At 39.4% G+C, this 25,000-nt stretch overlaps 3 protein-coding genes across 4 annotated transcripts in view; 1 reads left to right on the top strand and 2 right to left on the bottom strand.

Moving 5' to 3' along the window:
* Window positions 1-1,737, bottom strand: part of LOC146471138 (zinc finger protein 862-like) — a 4,173-nt gene extending 2,436 nt beyond the window's left edge. The window contains exons 1-2 of the mRNA XM_085121200.1: window positions 167-1,737; window positions 1-39 (exon numbers count right to left, since the gene is read on the bottom strand). The exon at window positions 1-39 is cut by the window's left edge and continues 292 nt beyond it. Coding sequence (XP_084977326.1) covers window positions 1-39; window positions 167-1,402 — 1,275 coding nt within the window. The 5' untranslated portion in view covers window positions 1,403-1,737. The remainder of the gene's footprint in view (window positions 40-166) is intronic.
* The window catches only part of LOC146471137 (run domain Beclin-1-interacting and cysteine-rich domain-containing protein-like), a 40,548-nt gene extending 33,607 nt beyond the window's left edge, over window positions 1-6,941 (bottom strand). For both annotated transcript variants that reach the window (XM_085121173.1, XM_085121172.1), the window contains exons 1-2: window positions 6,750-6,941; window positions 3,483-3,669 (exon numbers count right to left, since the gene is read on the bottom strand). In XM_085121173.1, the coding sequence (XP_084977299.1) occupies window positions 3,483-3,669; window positions 6,750-6,941 (379 nt within the window). The remainder of the gene's footprint in view (window positions 1-3,482; window positions 3,670-6,749) is intronic.
* Window positions 6,942-6,991: 50 nt separating this feature from the next.
* The window catches only part of LOC146471139 (uncharacterized), a 22,421-nt gene continuing 4,412 nt past the window's right edge, over window positions 6,992-25,000 (top strand). The window contains exons 1-8 of the mRNA XM_085121179.1: window positions 6,992-7,160; window positions 11,851-12,057; window positions 12,705-12,848; window positions 13,058-13,149; window positions 20,099-20,146; window positions 20,389-20,529; window positions 23,616-23,834; window positions 24,217-24,417. Coding sequence (XP_084977305.1) covers window positions 11,857-12,057; window positions 12,705-12,848; window positions 13,058-13,149; window positions 20,099-20,146; window positions 20,389-20,529; window positions 23,616-23,834; window positions 24,217-24,417 — 1,046 coding nt within the window. The 5' untranslated portion in view covers window positions 6,992-7,160; window positions 11,851-11,856. The remainder of the gene's footprint in view (window positions 7,161-11,850; window positions 12,058-12,704; window positions 12,849-13,057; window positions 13,150-20,098; window positions 20,147-20,388; window positions 20,530-23,615; window positions 23,835-24,216; window positions 24,418-25,000) is intronic.

Here is a 25,000-nt window from a genome sequence, read left to right on the forward strand (position 1 = left end):
ACTTGACTTGTCAGCAAGAGCAGGAAAAGCACGGCACACCTAAGTTAAGAGGCAAAATTCAAAAAAGTGGAATAAGGTTAAAAGGCAAACTGACAATCAATCATCATGCATATAGACTATTCCATTTCTTGCTTATGGAAGCCTATAGTTACAAATAAACAAGCACAGGAAAAGCATCGAAAAGCAACAGAAAACACAAATATATACATCGTGATTTGCATACTTTGCAGAACATGTTGTCTTGCACTGGATCGTGCTCTACCCATGGATAGTCATCCTTCCAATGCTGTTTGAATTCGCGTTGCCTTTTTTCTTCATACTTTTCCTTTGAAGTCTTCTCTTCAGAACATGAAGTTGATGAGATGGCCTGCTTTCCAAGAGCTTTTTTGCATGTTTCATTCTGAGAACTGGCCAAAGGAGCCACAGGGGAGGCTAAACCAGGTGGTGTTGTCTCGGTTCTGTGTGGACCTGCCTTGTCACCGTGCCTTGCTGTGCCTTGTTGCACCTTACTTGTACATTGTGAAGGAAATCGAAAGTAATCTGTTAATGTCATCCGTTTTCTTTTCCCGTTTTCTTTGCCAGCATCATTTGCGTCTTCAAGCTTTCGCTTTTTGTCTTTAGTTTGACTCGACGCAATATCTGGTGGGCGGTCGATCTTGAATAGTGGCACAAAATGGTTCGACTGATACCAGCTTCCTGGCCGATTATCCAAACTGCCGTCCCTTGACCACAGTATCATTGCTGGTGATTTTGTATTCCCATCCATGCTTTGTCTGGGTAAAATGTAGCCATGAAAGAGAGGACGTGTATTCATGTCACAGTTAGGAAATGCAGAGAGTATCGGTCGTCCCAAAACGGTTGCAAGGGCCATCAGATGAAACATGCAGCTCCACTCTCCGTCCTTGCATCCACCAATAGCTTCACTTTGAACTGCTGCGACATGATCCATTTTCTCGTCCCAAGATTCAAGTCCATTCTTTGACAAGCACTGTATGAACAGGCTTACCTCAGGAAGACCACAGTCATTGACAGCTTCAATTAACTTCGGGTGCTTGACATAGAATTGTGCATTATCGTAAAGTTCAGTGGCAGTTAGAAGCCGCAAGTGAGGTGAAAAGCTTTCATTTCCAACCAGCGCTACTGAAGCGGCGTTGTACAAGCAGTTGCCGTCACCTGTCACTTTCCTGGCTTCTACTCCAAGGGGAAAATCATTTAGTAAATCATTAGGGATCAACAGCTGTGCTAGGTTGTCCTTGGGTAAATCTTTCCATTCTGGGAACTCCTGAGACCTTATCTGATTTTGCACTTCTCCATATCTGTTTTGGATAGCTTGTACCAGCTCAGACTGAGAAGCACCAGATTCCAACTGTTGTAACTTTCGTAAATCAGCTGAGATATTCATGTTTCTTGACAGACGGTTATTTTTGAAACTCACAATCCATCTTCATCTGCACTGAACATGCTCCAAACAACATACAGGCTACTATTGAGGGAGCTTGGAAGTAGACTTTCCCACGCATCGACACGCGCACGTGTAATAAGAAAAATCAGTTTGCAAGTAGGTGAGAAAAAGTAACTTTATTCAAGTGAAAGAAAAACAATGCGCGCCGGCGGTCGGCCACTCTCTCTCTGCGACTTCAATTAGTGTTACAAGAAAATTTCACAACTTTAATATTTACGTTCGTCCACATCTTGCTTTATAGAAAATCACATTCGACAGCAAGTTAACACAGAAGCATTGTAATTAATTTTTCTTCTTCTTTCTGTAGAACTCTCTTCTACGACCCGCGCTTCTGTCAAATGTCGAGGTTGTGAAACGCTGCTGTCGGCCCAGTGCAATTTGCATATAATCAATGCAGTTAAATTGCAAATGACTGCTTCAGAGTAAACGTTCATTCAAACATGGGCGAAATAATAAAGGAAAATAACCTCTGCATTCGAATGGGTTCGTTCCTTCGATGTTTACACTTTCCCCCGTCGACGGTGAAAAATACTATAAATTTATGGAAATCACAACACAGTTATTTTTGTGAATGTCATGAACGTTGCGATCGGTCAATTAAACTACCACTGTAATCTGAAGTCTGTCGACATTCGATGGAGTAAATTCTCTTCAAAGCTCGTCAAGCGGACAAACTCTTCCAGACCTGGCGCCGTTAGCATCCGATAAAAAATAAAAACAAACACGCAACTCGATTACGGCGCCAGGTCCGCTAGCTTTTCTTCAAGCGAGTTTTTTCTTGTTTTATTTTATTTCACACGAAGTGGTTCTTTTTTGTTTTAATAATGAATTGGCAGCCTTAAAATAGAAACAAGAATCCGGATTTGGATTTTCCCAACGAAACGCACCTAAAATTCTGAGAAATTCCACTGAACCGTGACTTGGCTGGAATTTAATTAGACTGATTGTCTCGCACTGCACGCTGTCAGTCGGAAAATATTGTCATTTCAAAAAATATATTTTGGCCGCTTATGTAAACAGAAAAAGTGGTGACGTTATTTACGGATGCAACTAAATTGCGGCGCAAAACGTTGTCGTGCTACGATAAATTTTTGGTATAAAAGCTCAATTTATCAACATCAGAACAGAGGAACCAATGGAGGTGCTTGCCCGTCGGGCAAGCTGCGATAAGAAAACGCTAGCCCGACAAGTTATTCCACTAGCCCCGGGCTATCGGACAGCACTTTCGTCGCGCCCTGTATTAGTCTGAGGCCAAAATTTGAAAAACAAAATAAGCACCCCCCTTTGAATTAGTGCACCCATCTCGACCCAGAAATTAAATTACTGTAGCACCCTGGGCACTAATTCAAGCATTTCTGGTATATCAATCAATAAATCCAGGGTATGTTCTTGTGTGTGGCATTGCCAAATTACTACAGATTGTAAACTAAAATAATCATGATGGCACATAAAATTTGCACTTATGCTTCCCAGCTGTTCCCAGCTGTGCATTAATGATTTGTGTCTTACCACAAAACCTCCTTTGAGGTTGTTTTAAGACACTTTCTCATAAGTCTAGCCTTAAGTTAATTTAAAAAAACAAACATTAGTGCAGATTTCTTATGAAACAGGTACATACGCTGCAGATGAAAGATTATATATCAGAAAGATTCTCACAGCTATCAATTCAACCTGAGACTATTGATAAAAAAAAAACCTGACAAGCCTAAATTTTTCAGGGTTTTTTTTTGTGCAACAGCCTGGCTGCAAAAGAATCATTCTTCTGTATAATATTATAATAGTACAGATATCATTTGAACATTTACATAGATTTTAGCCACTAGAGTGCCATTAAATTGGAGTTAGAAAGAAATTTCCAAGAAATATAATGTTCAGCTACAAGTCCTGAATTTTAAAAGCAATATGTCACAAGTCTTCTCTTCTTTGTAATTGTTTACTACTATTACCTGTATCTTTACATGTACCTTTACCATCAGGCTGGCAAAAGTAAAAATTAATGAAGTTGACTGTGAGTTCTTACCATGGTACCGATGCAATATCTGTTTTCTATTGTTCACTAACTCCAACAAATGCAATGACAAAGAATGCTCAAGGAAGGCCTGTTGAAGATCAATTTCAGTCCCCTTAATGAATGGGATGCTCTCAGGAACAGTGTCTTGGAACGAAGTACCCGATTTTGTGCTTTGCTTGTCTATCTCATTTGTTGTCTATTGGTAGATGAAAGTAATTAAAAACAAAATTTTGTAAATATTTAAAGTAACATGATGACCTTCAAACACCACAAGTTAATACCACAACTGGTACTATCATAATCTAGCTCTGGTTCTCACCAGGATTTGCATTCACATCCTTCAGGCCTGCTAACTACGTAAACAATTAATATGTTGTACCAGTTGCATTAATGGCACAACTGATGTATCAGAAAAGAAACTCCGTAGTGAATATTAAATTGCTAAATTGTTATAATGAATTTCCTACTGAGCGTTAACCCTATCAAAGAGATGGAAAATTCATGAGCTCACTTCAGCACTTTGACATACACTTTTTACTTCATTTGGTAATCTTACTATCAACTACACTGCTCCTTAAAGCAAACCTGCTCCCCCCAAATTTTTTTCTCCCAAAAATCCTCGTATTTTGGCAAGTATCTGTGCAAAAATTTATTTGATTTGGCTAAACCTTCACCTTTTTATGCCCGAAATATGGAAAGTCACCTAAAATTGCCACCATTTGGGTTTGTAACTGAGTTTTACAGAGCAATTGGGTATGGTGGCTGCTGTGACATGTTTTCAAGAACACAACAACACTCCACACACTTCACTTGTTTCGAAGGGAAGAAACAAAGAAAGAGATGGGTTGACTTTGTTAGACAGAATGGAGCTTGATGGCTGTCATCGAATAGTTCAGTAATATGCTCAAAGTATACACCCGCTAATTTTCAGTCGCAGTGGGAGTGCAAAGAACAGCTCAATGGCTCACCAGATGCAGTAAGAGTTTAGTATTTTAGTGGCTTGATGGCTTGGTGGCTCACTAGTCCCAGTCAGAGTGTAAAAGAACGAGTAAGGTTTATACAATGGAAGCTCTCTTCACAGAAACTCTCATAAGCAGACAGGTCTAATTATCACAAAACACAAAACCCTGTTTGAACTCCCGTACACACTCTGTATTTGCACATTCTCAAAAGCAGACATTCCTGTAAGCGTCCGCGGACACTTTCAGGGGTAACAATTTAGATTTTTTTTTGTTTTAAGCTCCTGAAGTAGACACGTGAAAGGAAATCTCATTAATCTTCTTCTAATCACTCAACCTCGCATCACTGATCACCACAATGATTTTACAGTGCATTAATTACAGTTATCGCAATTATCGAAGCATTGCATAAGGCAATAAAAAAAAAAAACTTTTTAATAAGGTGGTATTTTTTTGCATTTTCCAAAGTCCAATATATTGTCAGCTGGGTAAGCTTCTGTAAGAGGCCATCTATCCGTTACACCTGTAGTGGACACTTACATGTACCAGAACGTTCTGGTAAGCAGCCAGCTCCAGTGATCAACAACTTTCTCACATCTGGTGGGTGTCTGCTTACGAGAGTTTCCATTATAATTAAGTGGCTCAACAGCTTGGCAGCTTGTCAATCATGATCAGAGTTTAAAGAACGAGCACGGTTTATATTTTATTAGTGGTTCGCCAGTTGTGGTCAGAGTTCAATGAACGAGTTAGAGCAAGACAGCTTCAGAACAGTTCATACTTCTGTGATAGCAGGTGATGACAAAGGCAATGACGCTTGAGTAATCTACAACATTTCAGTACACAACAGTGCTAGTAATACCATTTGCACATTTATGAGGTTGTGAACCATTTGGAACTTGACTTCAACAGGGCATAAAAAATTAAAGTGAAGAATTAGCCAAGTCAAAAATGTATTTGGAGAGATACTCACCAAAATATGAAGATTTTTTTGGAGAAAAAATTTTGGGAGTTAGGTGCACTATAGAGCGTACTGGAGATGAATGATAACAAATCTCATGATTTTTTGGAAAAAATATCCCCCAAAGTGAATTTTATACTCTGCCTCATCTTTAGTCCATTTCAACTCATAATTAACTAATTGCTAAAAATAATTATTTCTAGTTCTTAGGCCACATAGTAATACAGAGGAATAGTGCCTTATTGTGAGCATTTTCCAATGCAGTATGAACTGCTCTGGAAAGATTTCTGCTCAGCCACATACATTGTTATATGTGTTCCAAGTATCACTGGCAAGCGTGAATAGAGGATGAGTTGCAAAATGTTTACATAGGTAATGTATGGGGCTGCATATGCAGACCCACAGTTTTTTAGTTCAAGCTCCAAACTTAACTTCCCAGGGTAAATTGATGAAATTGGTATTCGATAAAATCGATAGAAATAAGTTAATCAGGTAGGTAATTGATAAAATTTTTTGTTGTGAGTAATCAATAATCGGTGATTTTTCCGATTAGCGTTATTGATTTTATTGATAAATATTGAATTTATTGATACTAGTTTATCTTGAAATTTATCGAAACAAAATCAACAAAGGATTTAAACAAGCTCACAAAATCTTGAAAAATAATCACTCCGAAACTTGTACGCACTGTTTTGAAGAAATTCGAAGGACTAGCATAAAACGTATCCTTCAAATTGGTACATTCCCTTTATGAATTTGATGGTCTGGACGACCAGATCTGAAAAATCATTAGCGCCTACAGGTGTTATGTTGTCTTCGCTGGCATCTTCTAAATCTAGAAAATTAGAGTCACAATTAAATGCTGCCTCAACAAACAGCTTCTGAAAGGGCAAACCAACAAATTGATTTTATAATGATCGATAAATCCGATAAAATTGATAATTGGTTGAAACTTCCCCAACGTGTGAGTATCGATTTTTATCGATCGATAAAATTGAATCTGAATTTAGCGATTGATATCGATTTATCGAATGGTTTTCCGACATCAAATGGATTTGCTACCCAGGGTTTACTTTTCCAGGGCCCGGGTTGGCAGATCTGCTTGTGCGTGCTTTCAATTTCGACTGAGGCCGGACTCCAGGAAAGTCGATTCTGAGCTGGTGGTTGATATTTCAGTCCACATGATATACATAGCATAGAAATTCTGGTAGTACATGATGATCATCTCTAAATTAGTTTTGTCTACGAAACAGATTGAAAATTTTAAAAGTCCGATGGAATCTATTTACGAGCTTGAATTCCCTAACATGTATCAGAAGCTTAAATTGAACTTCTAAATTTGGCTAGGTAACGTCTTACCTGCTGTCCGCGTTTCCCGTGTTCAATGATACGTTCTAAATCACCAATCATTTTTTTCACACCATCACATGTATCCCATTTATTTTCCAAATCCGACATTAGAAGGTTTTCTACCGTATGTTTGAGCTTTCTCAGTAAACTGCACCTTTCCTTCGCATGTCCCAGCCCTCCCGCCTCCTTCTCCTCCGCCATCTTTGTTGTGATTACCGCGTGACGTCACGATTGGTTTCAGACCTCCTCTTCCATCGAAGAGGCGAAAACAGCAACTCGTTCGTTGCGACCATGGTTGGTTGCTAAGACCGCAAATGAAATCACTGCTGATTGCTGTACATGCAATTTACGTCAGTGCAGTAGTGAATTCTTTGCATTTCCATGGAATGAACTGGACTCACTTTTAAGTACATTGTTAAGGTAAGAATGAGTATAGTGTTCTGCGATCAGTCGAGTATCAACTGAGATAAAATAGAGGAAAATTGTACATATAAAGTTAGCTTAAGCTCATAATTAACAATTATTCACCAAAGTGGAGGTGAATAGTATACACTTAATGTATGGTCCCGAGGTAAACAGTTAGTTTTGTTTTCCCGAGAGTCCTGATGTTTCCTGAGATGAAGTCGAGAAAAACATCAGGACTCTAGGGAAAACAAAACTAACTAGTTTCCCGAGGGACCATATGTATTTAGACTTTCCCTTCAACAGTCACAGCAAAACAAACAAACAGACAAGATGCCTGCTACACTGGCATTATGCGTGATGCTGGGGCTGATTCATTAATTCCAACTGTATGCTTCGCCTATTGATAAATCTATCCTTGCTAATGGAATAGTTTGAGTCACGACGATCGCGTTACGTTGTTTCCCTTGCGTTACGGGACTCAGACTTTCACCGGAAATTTTTGAAATTCCATTACAATAACATAAGCTTCTCAATGACCTCTTTTCAGTCTCGCGTCGTGGTCTAAGACTGTCAAACAAAGCACGATTCCTTCGCCAGGAACTCACCAATTTCCACCGTTTTAAATGTCGGGTGTTTCTTAGAAGTTTTTCTTTCGATTCACCGCTTCAAAATGGTGAAATTTCCGTTTGAAAACAGCACACTTGAGTCCAAAACATGTTAACAATATGGCGCGACAATTTAATCCGTTTTTAATAAATATATCAAATGATGCTTTGACGTCACACAGGTAGGGGTGAGTGGGTCCCCTCCCTTGCGATATAAGTGACAAAAAAGGATTTTGATTGGCCTTTTTTTGTTGAAGACAATCAGGACAATACATCCCGAGTAGGAGAGGAGAGAGTTTAATGAACAAGATGCCTGCTATACTGGCATTACGCATGACGCTGAGGCTGATTCATTTATTCCAACTGTATGTTTCGCAGATTTATAATACAATCCTTGCTAATGGAATAGTTTGAGTCACGAAGATGGCGTTACGTTGTTTCCCTTGTGTTACGCTACTCAGGGTTTCAAGGGAAATTGCGGGAATTCCATCGCGATAACGTAAGCTTCTCAATGACCTCTTTTCTGTCTGCAATCGTGGTCTAAGACTGTCAACGAAAGCACGATTCCTTCGACAGGAACTCTCCAATTTCCACCATTCTAGATGTCGAGTGCTTCTTAGAAGTTATTCTTTCGATTTACCGCTTCAAAATGGCGCTCGTTGAATAATTGTTAAATATATAGAATCTCTGTAAGTTTAAATATGAAGGCCACTGCTTAGCGTGAAGTGCTTTAAAAGTCAACTTCAAAGCAAATTAAAATCCCTTCTCTCTTTAACTGGGAGCCAGTTCAGCTTTAAAATGTCTCCAATATCATAATTTTACATATATCTGCCATAAACAAAACTTGCGACGGCAAACTCAATATTATGAAGACATTTTAACAAGTATCCTGACTGGCAAAGGTGAATAGACCGTATCACAGCAGTCGAGCCTTGATAACACAAGCGAGTTTGCAAGTCTGTTACGTAGGTGGAAGTCTGTAAAGTGTTTTAATTTGCGCGATGTGCGTAAGACCCCATAAGAAGCATTAGCGATGTCTTTAACATGATCATTCCATTTTAAGTTCTCTTTGAATTTCACTCCCAACAGTCTTGTTTCACTGACTCTTTCCAGTTGACGATTTCAAATTTTTAAGTTGAGGTTTTCATCTTTGAGACCATGAAAGCTAGCCATTAATTGACTTGTTGATAACAGCATCATCTTAGTTTTCACTGGATTTTAAACAATAACTGGCCTAAAACTTACCCCAGAAACCCCGAAATGTAAATGTTTCAGTTTCTTATCATGAAAAGACGGAGATAATGTTTTTGGGAAAAAAGAATCCAATATCGGCGACTCTAACAACCCCTGCAAATAGAAGTATTAGTGTGAAAAGGCCATAAAAATCCTAGGTGTTTATTTTACGTACATTCAGGTTCTTTGGAAAAAGCTTAATATATTTTTGAAGAAATTTTAAAATCTATTATTAAGAGAAAAGCTGCACTTTTGGAATTGGAGAATCCTTAACGGTTCTTGGACACATACAAATCATAAAAACATTCTCGGTCCCGGTCATCATGTATTGGCTGGTTTAGTGTGTATACACAAGGACATAATCAAAATCTTTAACAAAATCTTATTTAACTTTATTTGGAAAGGAAAGGATAATGTGAAATGCTTAGTCCTGATTAGTGATGAGGAAAATGGCAGCTTAAGAGCACCGCATCTAGAATCAATAATTTATTATAAGGACACAACTAATGAGGCCCTATTAGGGGTTTTCAGGATACGGGATATTCGCGGAAAAAATTACCGGGATACTGGATATTTGAGGAAAAAGTTATTGGGATACAGGATATTGAGAAGTACTAGTTTCAGGGATACGGGATATTCGCAAAAAATTGTAACATATCAGATGTTTGATGAGAAACATTCTTGGATTACTAAATATATGCCCTTTTCTGTATTTTTGTTGATGATTAGATATGAATGAAAAATATATGTGTAAAACAAACCGTTTTTGATTTTCTTGACCAGTCATCGGTTCATCATGGGCACTATGTGGGGGTAACATGAAGTACTAAAAATAGCACGCCAGCACTCAATCAAGGCAGCGCCACCTGATCGAGGCGAGACCTCTGTAATGCGCAGGTCAAAGTCATTCATGACGTTACGGCATGTATTTATAAAATCAACTGCGACAATTTTTTTGAAATTAACTCTAGTGAGCAGCACACAGCAACAAATCTTGTCAACTTCTTTATTTTCTCCTACCGATTTCGTCTGATAACACAGACTTGGTCAGGGAGTTTGAACAAGATAGCCGGTGAGGGAACTTATTTTATACCTAATCATTGTAGTACAAATCACGTTCCAACAAGGGTGCTAAAAGCGAAAAAACACCCACAATTTATTTAACGTTAAATTTATTTAAGAAACGTTAAATCCGTGAGCCCCAAAATTAAACATTGCACATTTTCAGCGTCACACAGGATTTCCGTCAAATCCTGCACTAATGGTTTGTGTTTCGCTCAAATTTCTGCAAGGCTGATCGGACTGCGTAGAAAACTTAACACGACAGCGACATGATAGAGACCAAACCGAGAATCAACAGAATGCGGCAACTGTGGACAGCTGTTTCGAGCTGGTTGGCTCTCGTCAGCACAGTGGAGCACAGCAAAAAAGTAGAACATCAATGCGAGTTGAGTGGTCTACCAAATACAGATCCTGCATATGCGTGCAGCATTTTCGTTGTGCGGTTCCTTGCTTATTGTTTGCTTTTGTTTTATCGCTGTTCACATCCTTGTTGGAACGTGATTTGTACTACAATGATTAGGTATAAAATAAGTTCCCTCACTGGCTGTCTTGTTCAAACTCCCTGACGAAGTCAGTGTTATCAGACAAAACCGGTAGGAGAAAATAAAGAAGTTGACAAGATCTGTTGCTGTGTGCTGCTCACTAGAGTTTATTTTAAAAAAATATTTTTAATAAATTTTAAAAAGAGTAACATATGAAAAATGGCTGATACTTTAATTTCCAGGATATTTGTAACCGGAATTTATGGGATACGGGATATTTGGTCAAAACATTACAGGGATACAGGATATTAAGACCCCCCCTAATGGGGCCTCATAAGATGTTTGTGTTACTTCTGAGTGCTAAGTCCCTTTCTTCAAACACTGCTTACGAAAGGGTCCTTCAGATAAAATATTTTGGGTAATTAACCTCTCTCTAGAAGGTGTGATAATATACCTGCCAACTTTTTCTATGTCAAATGCATGAGATTTTTGTCTCGTCATGAGCGGGATTTCCAAAAATGTCCGAGTCACTTCCGAAGATTTCCGACGTCTTTCTGAAGACTTACGAATGTTGCCGAAAATGCCCAAAGATATTGCGAAGACCTCATTCAAACACGTTAATACGATTCGAACGGATTGTAGACATTTGAAAGCTTTATTTGCGATTGTTATAAAGGGTAAAGAAATAATACATAACAAATGTGAAATGAAATGAAGTTTGTTAAAATAAGAACAGCTCATCCGGATTTGTGAGTCACGCGTGAGAAATTGTCCTCAATGCGTGAGATCGATTTGTTTGGTCCGCAGGCGCAAGACTCACGTATAATGCGTGAGAGTTGGCAGGTATATGAAAAGAGGGAGATGAGAGATGACAACAGCAAAGTCATATAGCTTGGTGGAAAGAATTCAAGTTTAAGTTTATAAATTAAGCGCAAAGGGTTTATATGTATGTCAGATATATCAAGAGTAATTGAAGGAATGACATTTAAGCCAGCAATGAAATTATGTAATTTGATGTTGTCAAATTTAATGAAAGTAACTGTTTAGATCAGATTTTATCTAATTCTTGTATTTTTGACTGCAATGGATTTAGAAATGCAGATAAGTAATCAATTGTGAAGGCCAAAGGCCTGGTTTAATTAAGGTTGTACGTTAGAATAAGATAAATGATTGAATAACAAATTAAAGAAAATGGGTGAATCATGAAAAAAGTGACTTAATGAACAGATACTTCCTAAGACCCCCCCCCCTGCCAAAAAGAATAAACAGTACATTAATTTTTTCACAATTTCTGTTGTTGTTGTTGTTGTTGTTCTTATTTAGGTCATAATGCCTGTTGCTAAAAAGGGAAAGAGGAAAAAAAAGAGTGCTAAAAAAAAGGGCCTTAAGGGTCTTCAGACTATTGCTGACTTGCTCAAGTCGGTGAGGCAACAGTACGAGCTGAAAAGCAAGGACTTTAACAGCTATCCCCACTCTGATGTGAAAAAGCTTATCAACCAGTATGCTGATAACAACACTCTTTTAGCAAAGGTCAGGATTTACAGAGTGTGACTGTGTATTAAGTGATTTTTGTGGTTCATGCTTTGGCTTTTGTTTTTGTTTTTGTTTTTTCTTTTGTTGTTGTTGTTTTTTTTCATTTGTGAATGCAAGGTATGAAGAGACAAGTTTTGTCGTAAATTTATAGATTTAAAGGACTACTTACATTTTATTGGCCTCGAAAACTGATATTGTTCCTGGTGGAAAGAGTTTTGGGGTTTAGGTTGCTGTAAGGATCACAAACAAGGTTGTTACACTTCAGCATAACACACTTTCATAGGTTTTACATGTACATGTAATTTGCAGAATGTCTTGAGAAATCACCCTCTATATACCATACAACTTCTGAACAGTGCATGAGACAGAACATGTTTTGAATTCATAATTCAGTATGTAAATAATTCAAATAAGGTCTTCAATCCATATTTCCCCTTTTCTGTTTTCTGCATGAACTGCAGTTCAATTCCTGAACTATATCCGTTCCACCAATTTTGATTAATTAATTTATTCTGTTCAATTGTTTATTCTGGGATGATTTCTGTAAAATAAAAAAACTTTAAGTGGTACATTTATCCTGTGGTGAAACAACTGAAAAATAATGACTTACATTATTTTATTTAAATTTTGCTTTATTCCTGTAGTTCATTTTAACACCTGGCCCACCAGAAGAGTTGCCGGTCAAAGTGCCACCTTTAGTGGCAGCAATACGAAGTAATCGTTATGTGCATGTGAAGGAGCTCTACATATGGGATGTGCCCATGAAGCATGAAGACACAGCCACACTGGTTTGTACGGATTTTACCCTTGCAGACCCTACTTTTTTAATATAAATTAACAAATGAATATAGCTAAGATTCAAACCTTGAATCAAATACACGTCAGCAAAAAATTATGTATTTGCCATATTTTGTCTAAAACTTACTCAAAATTGTATTTTTTTTTTCATTTATCAATAGTCAGCTTTTACATAATGAACTTGTCCTCCTGATTGTAGGCATTGCTTCTTGAGCAGTCTATTTATCCTATCCAGTACCTTGAATTGATGGGGTGTAGTATTGACAGCTGTGGTGTGGACAGACTTGCAAGGTATTGTAAACTGTAACCTTAGTGTGTGTGGGAGAGGGGTACAGTAGTTACATCTAAATTTGACAAGAATCAGGTGGTAGGTCTGTCAAGGATGGATGATTAAAAAAAACTAACTATTATTTAATTTATAATTAAAGGTAAATAACAAAATAAAATAATAGTCTGTTCTCCCATGGTGCACCAAAAAGCTCTCCAGTGAGAAACTTGATTGAAATTTGTCCGCTCATTCTGAGTTGAATATTTGACACAAATAAACACACTGATGACAAACTTGTTGCTTTTTGTAACAAAATAATGAACCTACAATAATGACTTTTCCAAACCATCCATAACATCAATTTCCCATCATTAGGAACAACAGATGCTCAGCTAAGTCCATTAAGGGCCAGATCTTAAATGAGATGTGACTACTTGTGATCTAGAACTTGTGGTCAAATTATCCATGGATAGAATTGTCTTTTAAGGAAAATAGCATATAGCAAATAAATTAAATACATCAAATAAGCCTGCAGTGATAATTTTAGTGGGTGATAATATGTCAGTGTCGAGTGAATGGTAACTGCATGATTGATCATGAGACCCAAACTTGCTGTATCAGGGAGGATGCAGCAGGATTTCAGTTCTCTAGGGACAAATCTTGAATTTTTATAGTATGCAGTAATAAAAGGCAGTCTAATTGACTGCACAAGGCTACAAGGGTTTTATTTTAATTTGTGGAATATTGCTGTAAAAAAGCATTATGTTGTACAAAACAGAGGGCTAAATGAATAGCTCTAGTAAATGCCAAAATTGTGGCAAAAGGAGGATTTGGTTAAAACTGAATTTTTTGGCCTTTATAAATTTGACTATGGTGTCGTCGGTTAGATTGAGGTTGTACACTGGTCAATTGACAGGGCAGGGAATTAACAAGAAGAGAATGGACTTAATTTTTATGTCCATTAAATGTATGGGGATACATACTAGTTATGCAATGCTTTGGAGTGGTATACCGTGAAATATCCCATGAGTGACTTGATTTTTCTTAGTATACACACAAGCCTTTAGGCAAGTGTGTATACAAAGAAAAATCAAGTCATGAGTGGAATATTCATGGTATACCACGAGAAAGCTTTGCATAACTAATTATGCCACTCATTGAATTAACTTTCCGGTTCGACGTCAGGTTTCAGGAATTCAAAATTAAGGCCAAAACTGGGGTATTCTTCTTCCATGGTTTAGCCGTTGACAGTATTTTTTTCTGAATGAAAATTTTGACCTGTCGCCAGCTCTTCAATTGATCTTTCAGCGGGAAAAAATTTATAGGCGGCGAGGAATGCTGGGATTTTTTTTCATGGAATACTAGCTGTTGCATACTGCAGAATATGCAACAGGTTTTTTTAGTTTACTGATTGGCTGTATTCTCTATGCCATGGGATAAGACAATTGAACAATGTAGTTGAACAAACTCAACAATTTTAGGAGTTAATCTTTGTTTGGGTACCCCGGGCCAGTGGGGAACTTAACGCCATGTCAATGAAGTGGAAATTATGCTGTTTTTTATTATTTTAATTGCAACACATACAAAAAGCCACTAACAAAACAATATGACCACTACTTGAAGTAAACTCAAGTCCTGTGTTCATGAGAGACCAACTTTTATTGCCAGCTTCTGAAAACACATGCTACTCCACAAGCAGGACACCAGGCTGCGTTTTAGACAAAGCATCGCCTTAACACGTAGCTTATGCAACAATACAGCTCTAAAATTATATAATGAATTAACGCAAAGCTACGTCTTCCCTCTTGTTTCAAGAAAAAAAGAAACAACAGAAATCATTGGCATTTCCACTAGCACTGATGCACCTTCTTCCCGTCTTTTGGAAGAAAGTTTTGCAGTAGGTGGAGTGGAGGCATCTCGGGGAATTGGCTTGATATGGATCTGGTCTCTGGAATAATGTGTTCCAGTTGGATCATCTTTCACAGTGTGTACCGGTAATCGTTGTCCGTCCACTGAAACGATCGTCCCACTTGACTATCGGGCCTTCTTTTCCTGAGGTTTCTTCATAAACATAATTGTATGATGTTGCTCCAGCCTTTGGGGTTCACCTCTGTTTTTACCTTCATTGGTTCTTTCTGCTTGCTTCACACTCCTATGGCCTGCGTTGATGCTGTTGGTGCTGTCAAACAGGCTCAGTGGTATTGAGGGTAGGTCTAATTTGACCTTTCTGTGAAACATCAGCTCATAGAGTGAATGTGTATTGGCATCTTGTGGTGTCTCACGGATGCTCAGAAGTATGTCTTCCATTGGCATTTCTTCTTCTTTGGACTTCTCAAGTAACCTCTTTAGTCTCCCAATAGCATTTTCGCAACGGCCGTTTTTTCCACTAAGAGTGAGGGGTCCCGGCTTGTAGATGATGTTGAATTTCAAGCTGATTTCGTGGAATTCGCTGGAAGCGTATTGTAAGCCTCGATCGCTCACTACCTCCATAGGGTAACCAAACTGGTTGCAGACACTCTGACAATGTTGGATCACTGTATCTGATTCTTGGTTCTTGACTGCTTTCACCCATGGGTATCCTGTGTAGTAGTCGACAATGCAACTGTACCATCGGCTAGCATGCCGGAAAATGTCACAGCCGAGTATCTGCATGGCATTGGTTGTGATCACAGGGATAACTGCTGTTTGTTTCTGTCTGGGTTAGTGCTCCAGGCAGGATGGGCAGTTTAGAATAAGCCTCCTGATCTGTTCCATCATGCCAGGCCAGAACCACTTGTCCCTGGCTCTTTGGATAGATTTGGCCACTTCCTGATGGACTCAGTGCAGCTTCTGGAGTAAACACTCTCTCTTCTTCTGCAGCACCACGATCCTTTGCTTCTTCACAATGATCCCATCCATGACTGCAATGTCATATCTATAATTCCAGTAAGTTGTGGCTAACTCAGGCACTTGACTGGGGTGTCATGTTGTCTTAGAGCTCGGCCTTCAGTGCTTCAATTATCTTGGTCTGTGTCTCTTCCCACACAAATTCTGCACTCTTCTTTACTAAAGCATGGAGGTCCTGTGTCTTGGCAGCCAGGTTGGGTACAAACGTTCCCAGGTAGTTGAACATTCCAAGCAGTAACTGTAGCTCCTGCTTGTTTCTTGGCACCGCCAATCGCTTTATCCCTTGGATCTTCTTTGTGTCTGGTTTTAATCCCTCCTTCGTCAGGGTATGGCTGAAGTAATTAATTTCCTCATATAGGATCTTTGCCTTCTTTGGATTGAGCCTGAAGCCTGAGTCTTGTCATCATGGGATGATCCTGTTTACTGCCATATCATTTTCCTCCTTTGTCCTTGCAGCAATTAGCACAATGTCTGCAACGCAATAGACCTCAGGGATGTCACCAATCATCTACAGCACGCTGGAATACGTCTTGGCAACTCATGAGCCCAAATGGAAGCCTTTTGTATGCATATCATCCAAATGGCGTGTTGAAGGTGAGTAGGTGTACAATGTCTGGATGTACTTCGATATTCCAATAGCCAGATGACTGGTCAAGGGTGGAGAAGTACCTGCAACCGTGAAATTTCTGTCATATATCTTCCACTGTCTGTGCATTATGGTGTGGCCTTCTCACTGCTTTGTTGAGTGGCTTTGGATTAAGGTATTTTCGGATATCTTTATTGGACTTGGGTGTGCACAGTACATTGCTTACCCATGGTGTTGCCTCTTCTTGGTGCTGCCAACCGCTTTATCCCTTGGATCTTTGTCAAAAGTCATGTCATGTCAAAAGTAAGTAATTTCCTCTGATAGGATCTTTGCCTTCTTTGGATTGAGCCTCAAGCCCGAGTCTCAACATCGTTGGATGATCCTGTTTACTGCCATATCATGCCATGATACAACCAGAACACACTCTTCCAGAGACCAGGTCCATATCAAGCCAATTCCCGGAGATGCCTCCACTCCACCTACTGTGAAAGTTGTGAAGGTGCATCAGTGCCAGTGGAAATGCCAATAATTTTTGTTGCTACTTTTTGCTTCTTGATGACATCAATGTCAACCATTCAGTCTAAGTTCTTCTTTAGAGGCTTCTGCATTGGTGAAGGCACACTGTATCTGTGGCTGACCATTGGTTGAACTTTGTCATCTATCTCGATCTGGTATTGGTAGCCTTTTAGCTTTCCAATGCCTTCGAACACAACATTGGCATCCTTGGTGACTTGGGGTGTATCCCATGGTTTTTATTTAAGTCTTGGTCTGGTGCTGGAGTGACATCTTTTTTCTCCTCAATACTCTCTGACCTCACTCACGTCATAAGGACCATGGCAGTCCTTGCAGTCCTTCTCCTCCTCATACATAATCTTAATGATTTTCATTGCACGGGTGAACTTTAGTGAGAACAAGTTACTGCCATCGTCGGATACAAAGAATTTGACACGTCGCCAACGACATCATTGTCTTAAACACAGTCAATATGGAATTTCCCATGGTTCCTGAAGCGCTTTCCTCCATAGCCTGTGAGTTTCACTTGACTGTCGTGCAGAATTCTCTCTGCATCATTGCCGTATAGTTCATCAAGTTCACCTGAGCTCCAGTGTCTACCTTGCCCTTGGGCTTCTTTGCACTCCCGTTCAGTAATTCATGTTCAACAGTGGTATCAGGTGATTGGTTCTCATAGACCTTGATGACGTGTTTGGGCAGTTTTTTGCCAAAATGCGTCTTGGTAGACTTGGTCTCTTCAGCCTTTGCTTCCACAGAGTTAGCTTGTACTGTGACCCCATCAGTGTCGTACTCTGAAAAGTCTACTTCACTACCCTCTGAGTCTGCAGTCGCTTCCTGAAACTTCTTCTTGGGTCTGGATATTTGTTTCTGCGTGGTAGATCGCTTGGTAGAAGAATCAGCATTTCCTTTGCTACGTCACTGCTCAGCAAAGAGGCCCTTCCTGTTGCACTTGCTGCATTCTCTCCCGTAGGCAGATCGCTGTTTGGGACCATGTTTGCGCCCACATCTCGTGCAGTCGTACTGTTTCTTGGTGCGTCCATCACTGGAAACCTTGGACTTTCTGCTGAGGGGCTTCTTCTGTTGTCGGAACTCCTCTGCGCTTTTAGTTTCTCCCAGGTTGTGGTCCCTTCTAATTTTTTCCACTTTATGTATGTGCGTCTGAGCTTGTTCCTCAGCTCTGGCGGTGTCGAGAACACGGCTGGCGTCAGCATCTTTGGGTAAAGCGTAGACTTTCTATAATTTTCGAGTTAGTCAGTCCATATTTAAGCTTCAAGGACTTTTTGTAGCGCGGGATTACACTTGCACTGGCGGAGGACATCACGTATTCGTTCGCAGAAAATGTCCACTGACTCTCCTTTCTCCTGTTTCATGAACTTCAGTGTCATTCTCGCGGCATTCCACAAGCCTTGGCAACCTTCGTTCTTGGAACACAAGTTGTCAAAGAAGTTCCAAAGCGGGTCGAGTTTTTCCTTGTCTCCAGGTGCGAATGGATGTAGCTCATGTTGGACGCATGCCCTCTGGTCCCATCCACATAAGCACTTTGTTTACCTGGACACTGTCCTCAAGCCTGTCGTAGCATTCTAACACCTTTTTTGCGAACGTTTTGAAGCACAAATATTCGTGGCGTAGTTTCTTGGAAGTAAAGTCCAACCTCTTGGGCATTTGGACTCCATGTAGCCTTGCTCTAGGGGCATGCTCAATTGCAGATTGTCTTAGCCCCTTTCGGCGTCGGTTTCTAGCATGGTGACGGAATTACTTGTGTGAAATCAGTTTCGGCGATTGATCGGCGTTTTGCTTGCTTTCGCATATTTTACCGGTTGAGTTGTCTTTTATTTGTCCTTAGTGTGCTGGATCACTGTTCCGAATAAGCGGATGAGTAATCTAGACTTGCTGATCTGTGCTGGTATGGTTTCGGTGAAGAGACTCATGGCACTTTCCAAAATCCAAGATGGCGGCCTGTGTGGTTAACTTTTATCACTCACCGTCTCCCTTCAAATCTTTTCTCTGGAGTATCCTCAAAGGCTCCAAACTATTTCTTCTTGTTCCTTGGTCTCTGTATTTGTTACGTTGGGGTCACCATGAAGTATACTCAAGTCCTGTGTTCATGAGAGACCAACTTTTATTGCCAGCTTCCGAAAACACGTGTTACTCCGCAAGCAGGACACCAGGATGCGTTTTACACAAAGCATCACCCTAACACGTAGCTAATGAAGCAATACAACTCTAAAATTATATAATGAACACAAACTACGTCACTACTCACTGCTTATTTTGCTATACTTATACTACTTACTTATAGTTATGTGTTTCTAAGTACTGATGAATTCCAGGGGTTTGAGGGATCTAAAAGAAAGGTAGTCTGGATATCAGTCTTTTTTTTTTTATTATTATTATGCAGTGTGTGTTCCTCTGTGTGTAGGGGACAGGCAGGGGAAGGGGAAGGGGAAAGGGAAAGAATGACGTTTTTCCATGGATGGTCAGGCAAAACTAGTCAAAATCTGCAGGGGTGGTGAGGCCAAATTATCCCATTCCCTTGGTATAATTACGCCTTTAGACTTTGCAGGTCAGTGACCTGTTCCTTGTTCAAGTTGCGCGTAGGTGTCCTTAGTAAAAAGAGAGTATTAAATGTTTTTCAGAGAACAATCATAATCTGTAACAATTCTAAATCCAATTTGATCTGGAAAGTCTCCCCAATTAGTGCTCTGGACTAAATAGATTGACGGTTAAGTTTAGTGATTTATTTATTTGTGTTATTTTTTTATAATGATTTCACATGCCGTGTTTACCAATTATACTTCGTGATAAAAAAGCAAAGGATGTGCACACAAAATTCAGGACAATGCTGGGAGGTGAACACCAAAGTTATTTTTGTCCAATGTCCAAACTTGTGAGTAGCCAGTCAGGCCAGGACAGGACACATAAAATGCTATCCACTGGTTTGGTATTTACTAGATTAGTTAATTGATTTTTCATCCTGTTGTTTGTAGGGCAATATGTTTGAGCAATCTGACAGCACTGTTGCTTGATTATAACAAGTAAGTTTATGCCTTCATTTGCATAGCAACTTTTAAAATTTGTGGGATTTAGCACAGAAGTAAGACATACAAATATAAATTATGGACTGTTCTAGTTGCTCAGAATTCGGAACCATAAAAAAAACATATTGTGAAACAGAATTATAAACCAAGTCAGTTGCTGGTTTAGAGCTGAGGTAAGTCTACACATAAAAAAAACAGAAGGTGGCTAAAGCATATTTTACTCTTTACTATTATTTCAGATTTGGTGACTCAGGCTGTAATGGTCTTTGTAGAGGCCTGCATGGCAACAGAACTCTTCTTCGTCTTAGCCTTAATTACTGTGATCTTGGTCCCTCTAGTGGAGAGTTGTTGGGAAAAACAGTTTCTAACACTGCCATAAGGTGAGCCTGAATTCATCCACCTCAACTTATGAGGACTTGTTTAAACCTCCATTAAAAGTTTCAGCAGTCAAGTTTAATACCTTTCTTAAAACATGTCAACTAAATGATTTGGCGTAAGTAATTTTCACACCAAACAACTTGGATGAAATTCAAGGTTAATAACAATTTGCCTGTCGTCATAATCTTTATCAACAATTGATGAACTTGGGAACTGGCATTAAGAAGGGAGATTGGGCCTAAAGTGCTGAAGGGGAGACCGCAATGGAGATACATCACCGTCAAACCGATGAAATCAGTGGAAAACCACAATAGATTTTAAAAGGTTAGAGCAAGTGACCAATAGTAGCGTTCCTGTTAAGATATTCAACTGTAGTGTGAGCCTTAAAACAAAGGATTGTGCACAGTCAAGGCCTTTCCAACATAAATAGTAGCAGCATTGTTTTCATGGCAGTTCCTCAATTTACTATGATGGGAGGGAGCAAATTAGATTCACAATGATTGCAAACTGGCCGGAATGATCCACAAAGATCAGCAATGTAAGTTGCGTAGCGCACAAGACATGAGGTTTGATTAGGCCCTAAAATCCCCAAGAGCCTTCCCAAACATTGCCTTATCTAATGGCCACTGACCAGGTTAACCTTGCCTAAGTTACATTCAGCTACATTTAAAGTCATGGACAAGGAGTTTGGCAATTGGTGCTAGAAAGATAGGTTGGGCGTAAAGTGCAGAAGGAGAGACCACAATGGAGGTAACCATAGCAGCCCTGTGAGTGCCAACCACCCAAGGAACTCTCCAACCTGCATGGTGCTTGGAGCTTGGAGGGACCACAAACAAGGCTTGACATTGGACCTCCGATCTCCAAAGGATCCCTCCAAGCAGCAGTAAACGGCATAAAAGAACAACAAATTCCTCCCTGACATAATACAACTGGTGCCCAGCTATAGAGGTACTTGCAAAGGGCAAATGAAGATGGAGTTGACCTCTGATGGCTTGTTGCAATAAATCAGAATCCGTAAAGATTACCCTTACAACAGTGTTTTGATTCCCAAAAATTAATTCCACAAGCACATGCAGTAGTAACACAATGTTTATCCACCCTCCCGCATAATCCCCACAAAAACCTTATAGGACACATGTGGAAAAGAGCTCTAGCCTCTGCCCCCATAAACAAAATGCTTTAAGGGATCGCCAATGTCTCTGAAGAGGTTGGAATGTAGAGTCGATAAGCATTGCTCAATTTGGTGATTTCGCCTTGTTGTTACGCAGGGGATGGCATGAGCAGGGTCATTCTTATAATTTAGTCCTAGTTCCTTTAAGTGGAGACATATCAACGCAAATTCTTAGGTGTAATCATAATTATTTCTAGAACGAGGTATCGTTTTGGATACCAGCCAACTGTTTATTGTTTATTAGGGTGCATTCCGCAGCGTAATAGACTAGTGGCAGCACCATGGGGGCTGGAAGGACACAAATGGTGCTCCGATTAGTAGAGGGACCGGCCCAACAATAAGACAAAAAAAGGAACACAGAAGAGCCTCAAATCATGGGCGATGGGAAACATAGCGTTAGTTTCCAGCAAAACAAGCAGCATTTTACCAACCTTTGGATAAAATTATCATCTTACCGTCTGATATTTAGTGTACAGAATTGTAGTAAGCAGTGGTTTTGCACGTCTGGTAGTTCAATAATGGTTTCATGCTTGTTTCAGGTTGTCGGGTTTCTGCAGCTGAGATCTGGTGTTGACCGTGAATTTCTCTTATCCATTGAATTTGGCTACTTGTGAATGAACAATATTGTGTTAGAAATGTGAACTTTACTGGACTTTCAAACATCAAAAGTCTTGAGGAATTCATTAACATTGTGTGTGGTCTTGTCAAAGTGAACTTTAGGAAGTTGAAGAGCAGGCATTCATAATAAAGTTCAATTCGCTTGATTTGTAGCTGAAAGGGCGGAAGTACACCATATACAAATAGAGCTTTGACAAGTTAGGCAATTTTAACATTTGCCACCTTCTGTACATGTGGGCTTACTTGTTGTTTGTCAAACTGATGCAACGCCTGATATGATTCTGTGTAATTCTTAATTCTGTAGTGGCCATTTTAGATGTGATAGTCTCCATCAGATTTAAAGTTGGCTGAAAATAGGCAGATACCACCACAGCATGATTGGCTAGAGTGTCACCAGAATACCTTCCCAGGAACCCCATACAAGTTGATTACTGTGATAATGGCATACATGTGTTGAATACATCACACCTCTCAGTTATTGTATCTACATTTGGTGTGCAACATTCACACCTGTTCCTATACAGCAGTCGACAAGTTAGTGGAACTTGACACCCCTGGTTTGAATAAAAACGGGAATAATATTCCTTCCCATTTTGTAGTTATTTCGTCTTGCCTTTTTAAAATGTTCTGTTGTTTGTATTGCTCTTTTCTATCTTTATTTTCATTTTTCTTTCTTTCCACGGAACACCATGCTCCAAAATTAAACTGGTATTAGTTATACTTAAGTACAAAATTGTCATTTGTTTATGATTTAATACCCTGTTAATGTTTCGTGGATAAAACACACCCGAAGGTAAAACAAAACACGTATTATCCAACTCCAATTAGCAGTACGCAAATAGCATGAGTACAAAATTAGTACAAATATACCAAGAAAGTCTTAAGGTATGTAAAGTTGGTTGTTTGTGCAGTAGAAAACTGTTTGTTGCTTCGCATGCATTCATCCCATTCCTTTTTTTCCTCAGTTTTCTTTGCTGCATACCGCAAAAGGTTAAGAAGTTTTGGAGTGCATTATTGTATGTTTTACATTATGTGTAGCAGTGATGTCCTTGTAAGAATTTATTGATGTGAGGACATCTAAGAGGCCGAAACCAATTGACCGGTGACTCTCGAAAATCGTATGTAAGACCAAGATGGTTATTATTTGACTTCAGCTACTCCTGAGATAATGTTGTCGTGTACCGAACTGATAAACACCAATCCTAACATTTCCCACCTTGGTACCAAGGGGTCTTGTAGTCGGTAAATGTGTACGAGTATCACATTTATATTTTACTTTGCTTTGTGATTGTACTTCAGGGATCTTTATCTTGATGGCAACTTTTTAGAGTGTGAGGGCGTGATTGAACTCATCAAGCTCTTTGCTGATACCGCGGAAATGGAAGCTATAGAGCGTGCTGAAAAAAGAGAAACAGAGTTTGCCGAAGCAAATACATTAACTGTACCAGGTGTATCATCAGCCATGTCCGCAGTGTCCAGGCCAACATCTTCAGTTTCTGTAAAGAGTAAACCGGCAAGGTAGGTTGGACACACAGTGGTTTGTTTGTGACGGTGCTTATGCATTGAAATGTCCAGCTTATTAGAAATATGAAATGCTATGCAAAAAATATGTATGGGCGACTTTTGAAACAACGAAAAACCTACAAGTAATCGCTCAGGATGTTGTAGTTGATAAGGAAGGTGTAGTCATCACAACTGACTAGTTAACCAGGATTTTAAAAGTGAAAGTAAGAGAAAACTTCAACTTCTTAAAACAGTTTGCACCAAACTTTGTCTGAAGTGGACATTGTTTGATAATGATTTGAAAAAGCAGAAGGGGCATGGATATGGCACGCGATAGAATTATGTTCATACAAGATAGTGTTTCACTTTCTTAAGTGTCTGTCATTACTTTCAACAGTGCTAGGTCTCGTTTGTCCTCTTCTGGAAAGAAAGGAAAGAAAGAGAAAAAGAAGAAAAGTGCCAGGAAGAAAAAAGAACCTCCCCCTCCGCCACCAGTAGGTCCGTGGATTCAGAAACTCCACTTGCTGAACAACGGCATTGATGCCCATGGGTTGGGCTCCACGTTGGGGCCTGTCATGTGTATGAAAATGTTCAGAAAGTTAGTTGAAAATATACTTGAGGTTACTATTTTAGCAGGAATTTTATTTCACTTTATTTTCTCAATAACTTTTTAATGCAAACAAAACCTTTTCTTGTACAAAATAAAGAAATTGGTGTGAACAATGGTGGACTTAACCTGTTCGCTTTATTCACTTGAAGCATCAACACAAACGAAAGAACAGAAGATGGATTATTGTTCATCGTTGACCATCTCGTCAGGGCATTTAAAATTTGGAAAAGTTCCAGTTTTGGAATAGTATTATTCAAGGAAGTGTGGGATGCTTTCTATTGAGCCAAACTCTTTCAGTTGAACTGGGTGAAATGCAAATAAAGGCGGTGATCAAACGGAAATTTCCCGGAACAAACAGACGACCTTCAGAGTGAGTACTCCACTTTTTCCGTTTCAACCGATCAGAGTGGAAAGCAGCGTAGTATTTGCTCAGAATTTCCATTTTCACTTTGTTGTTTTCCCATGCCATCAATGCGGCTTCATGTAAATTTTTTGATCTATCAGTGAGATGGGAAGTTTGAGACGCATGGACAAATGGTTAAATGGAAAGCACCCATAGCTTTAACATGAA

The sequence above is a fragment of the Pavona decussata genome, unplaced genomic scaffold, assembly GCF_977016875.1.
Source record: "Pavona decussata unplaced genomic scaffold, jaPavDecu1.1 SCAFFOLD_106, whole genome shotgun sequence".
NCBI classification, from domain to species: domain Eukaryota; kingdom Metazoa; phylum Cnidaria; class Anthozoa; order Scleractinia; family Agariciidae; genus Pavona; species Pavona decussata.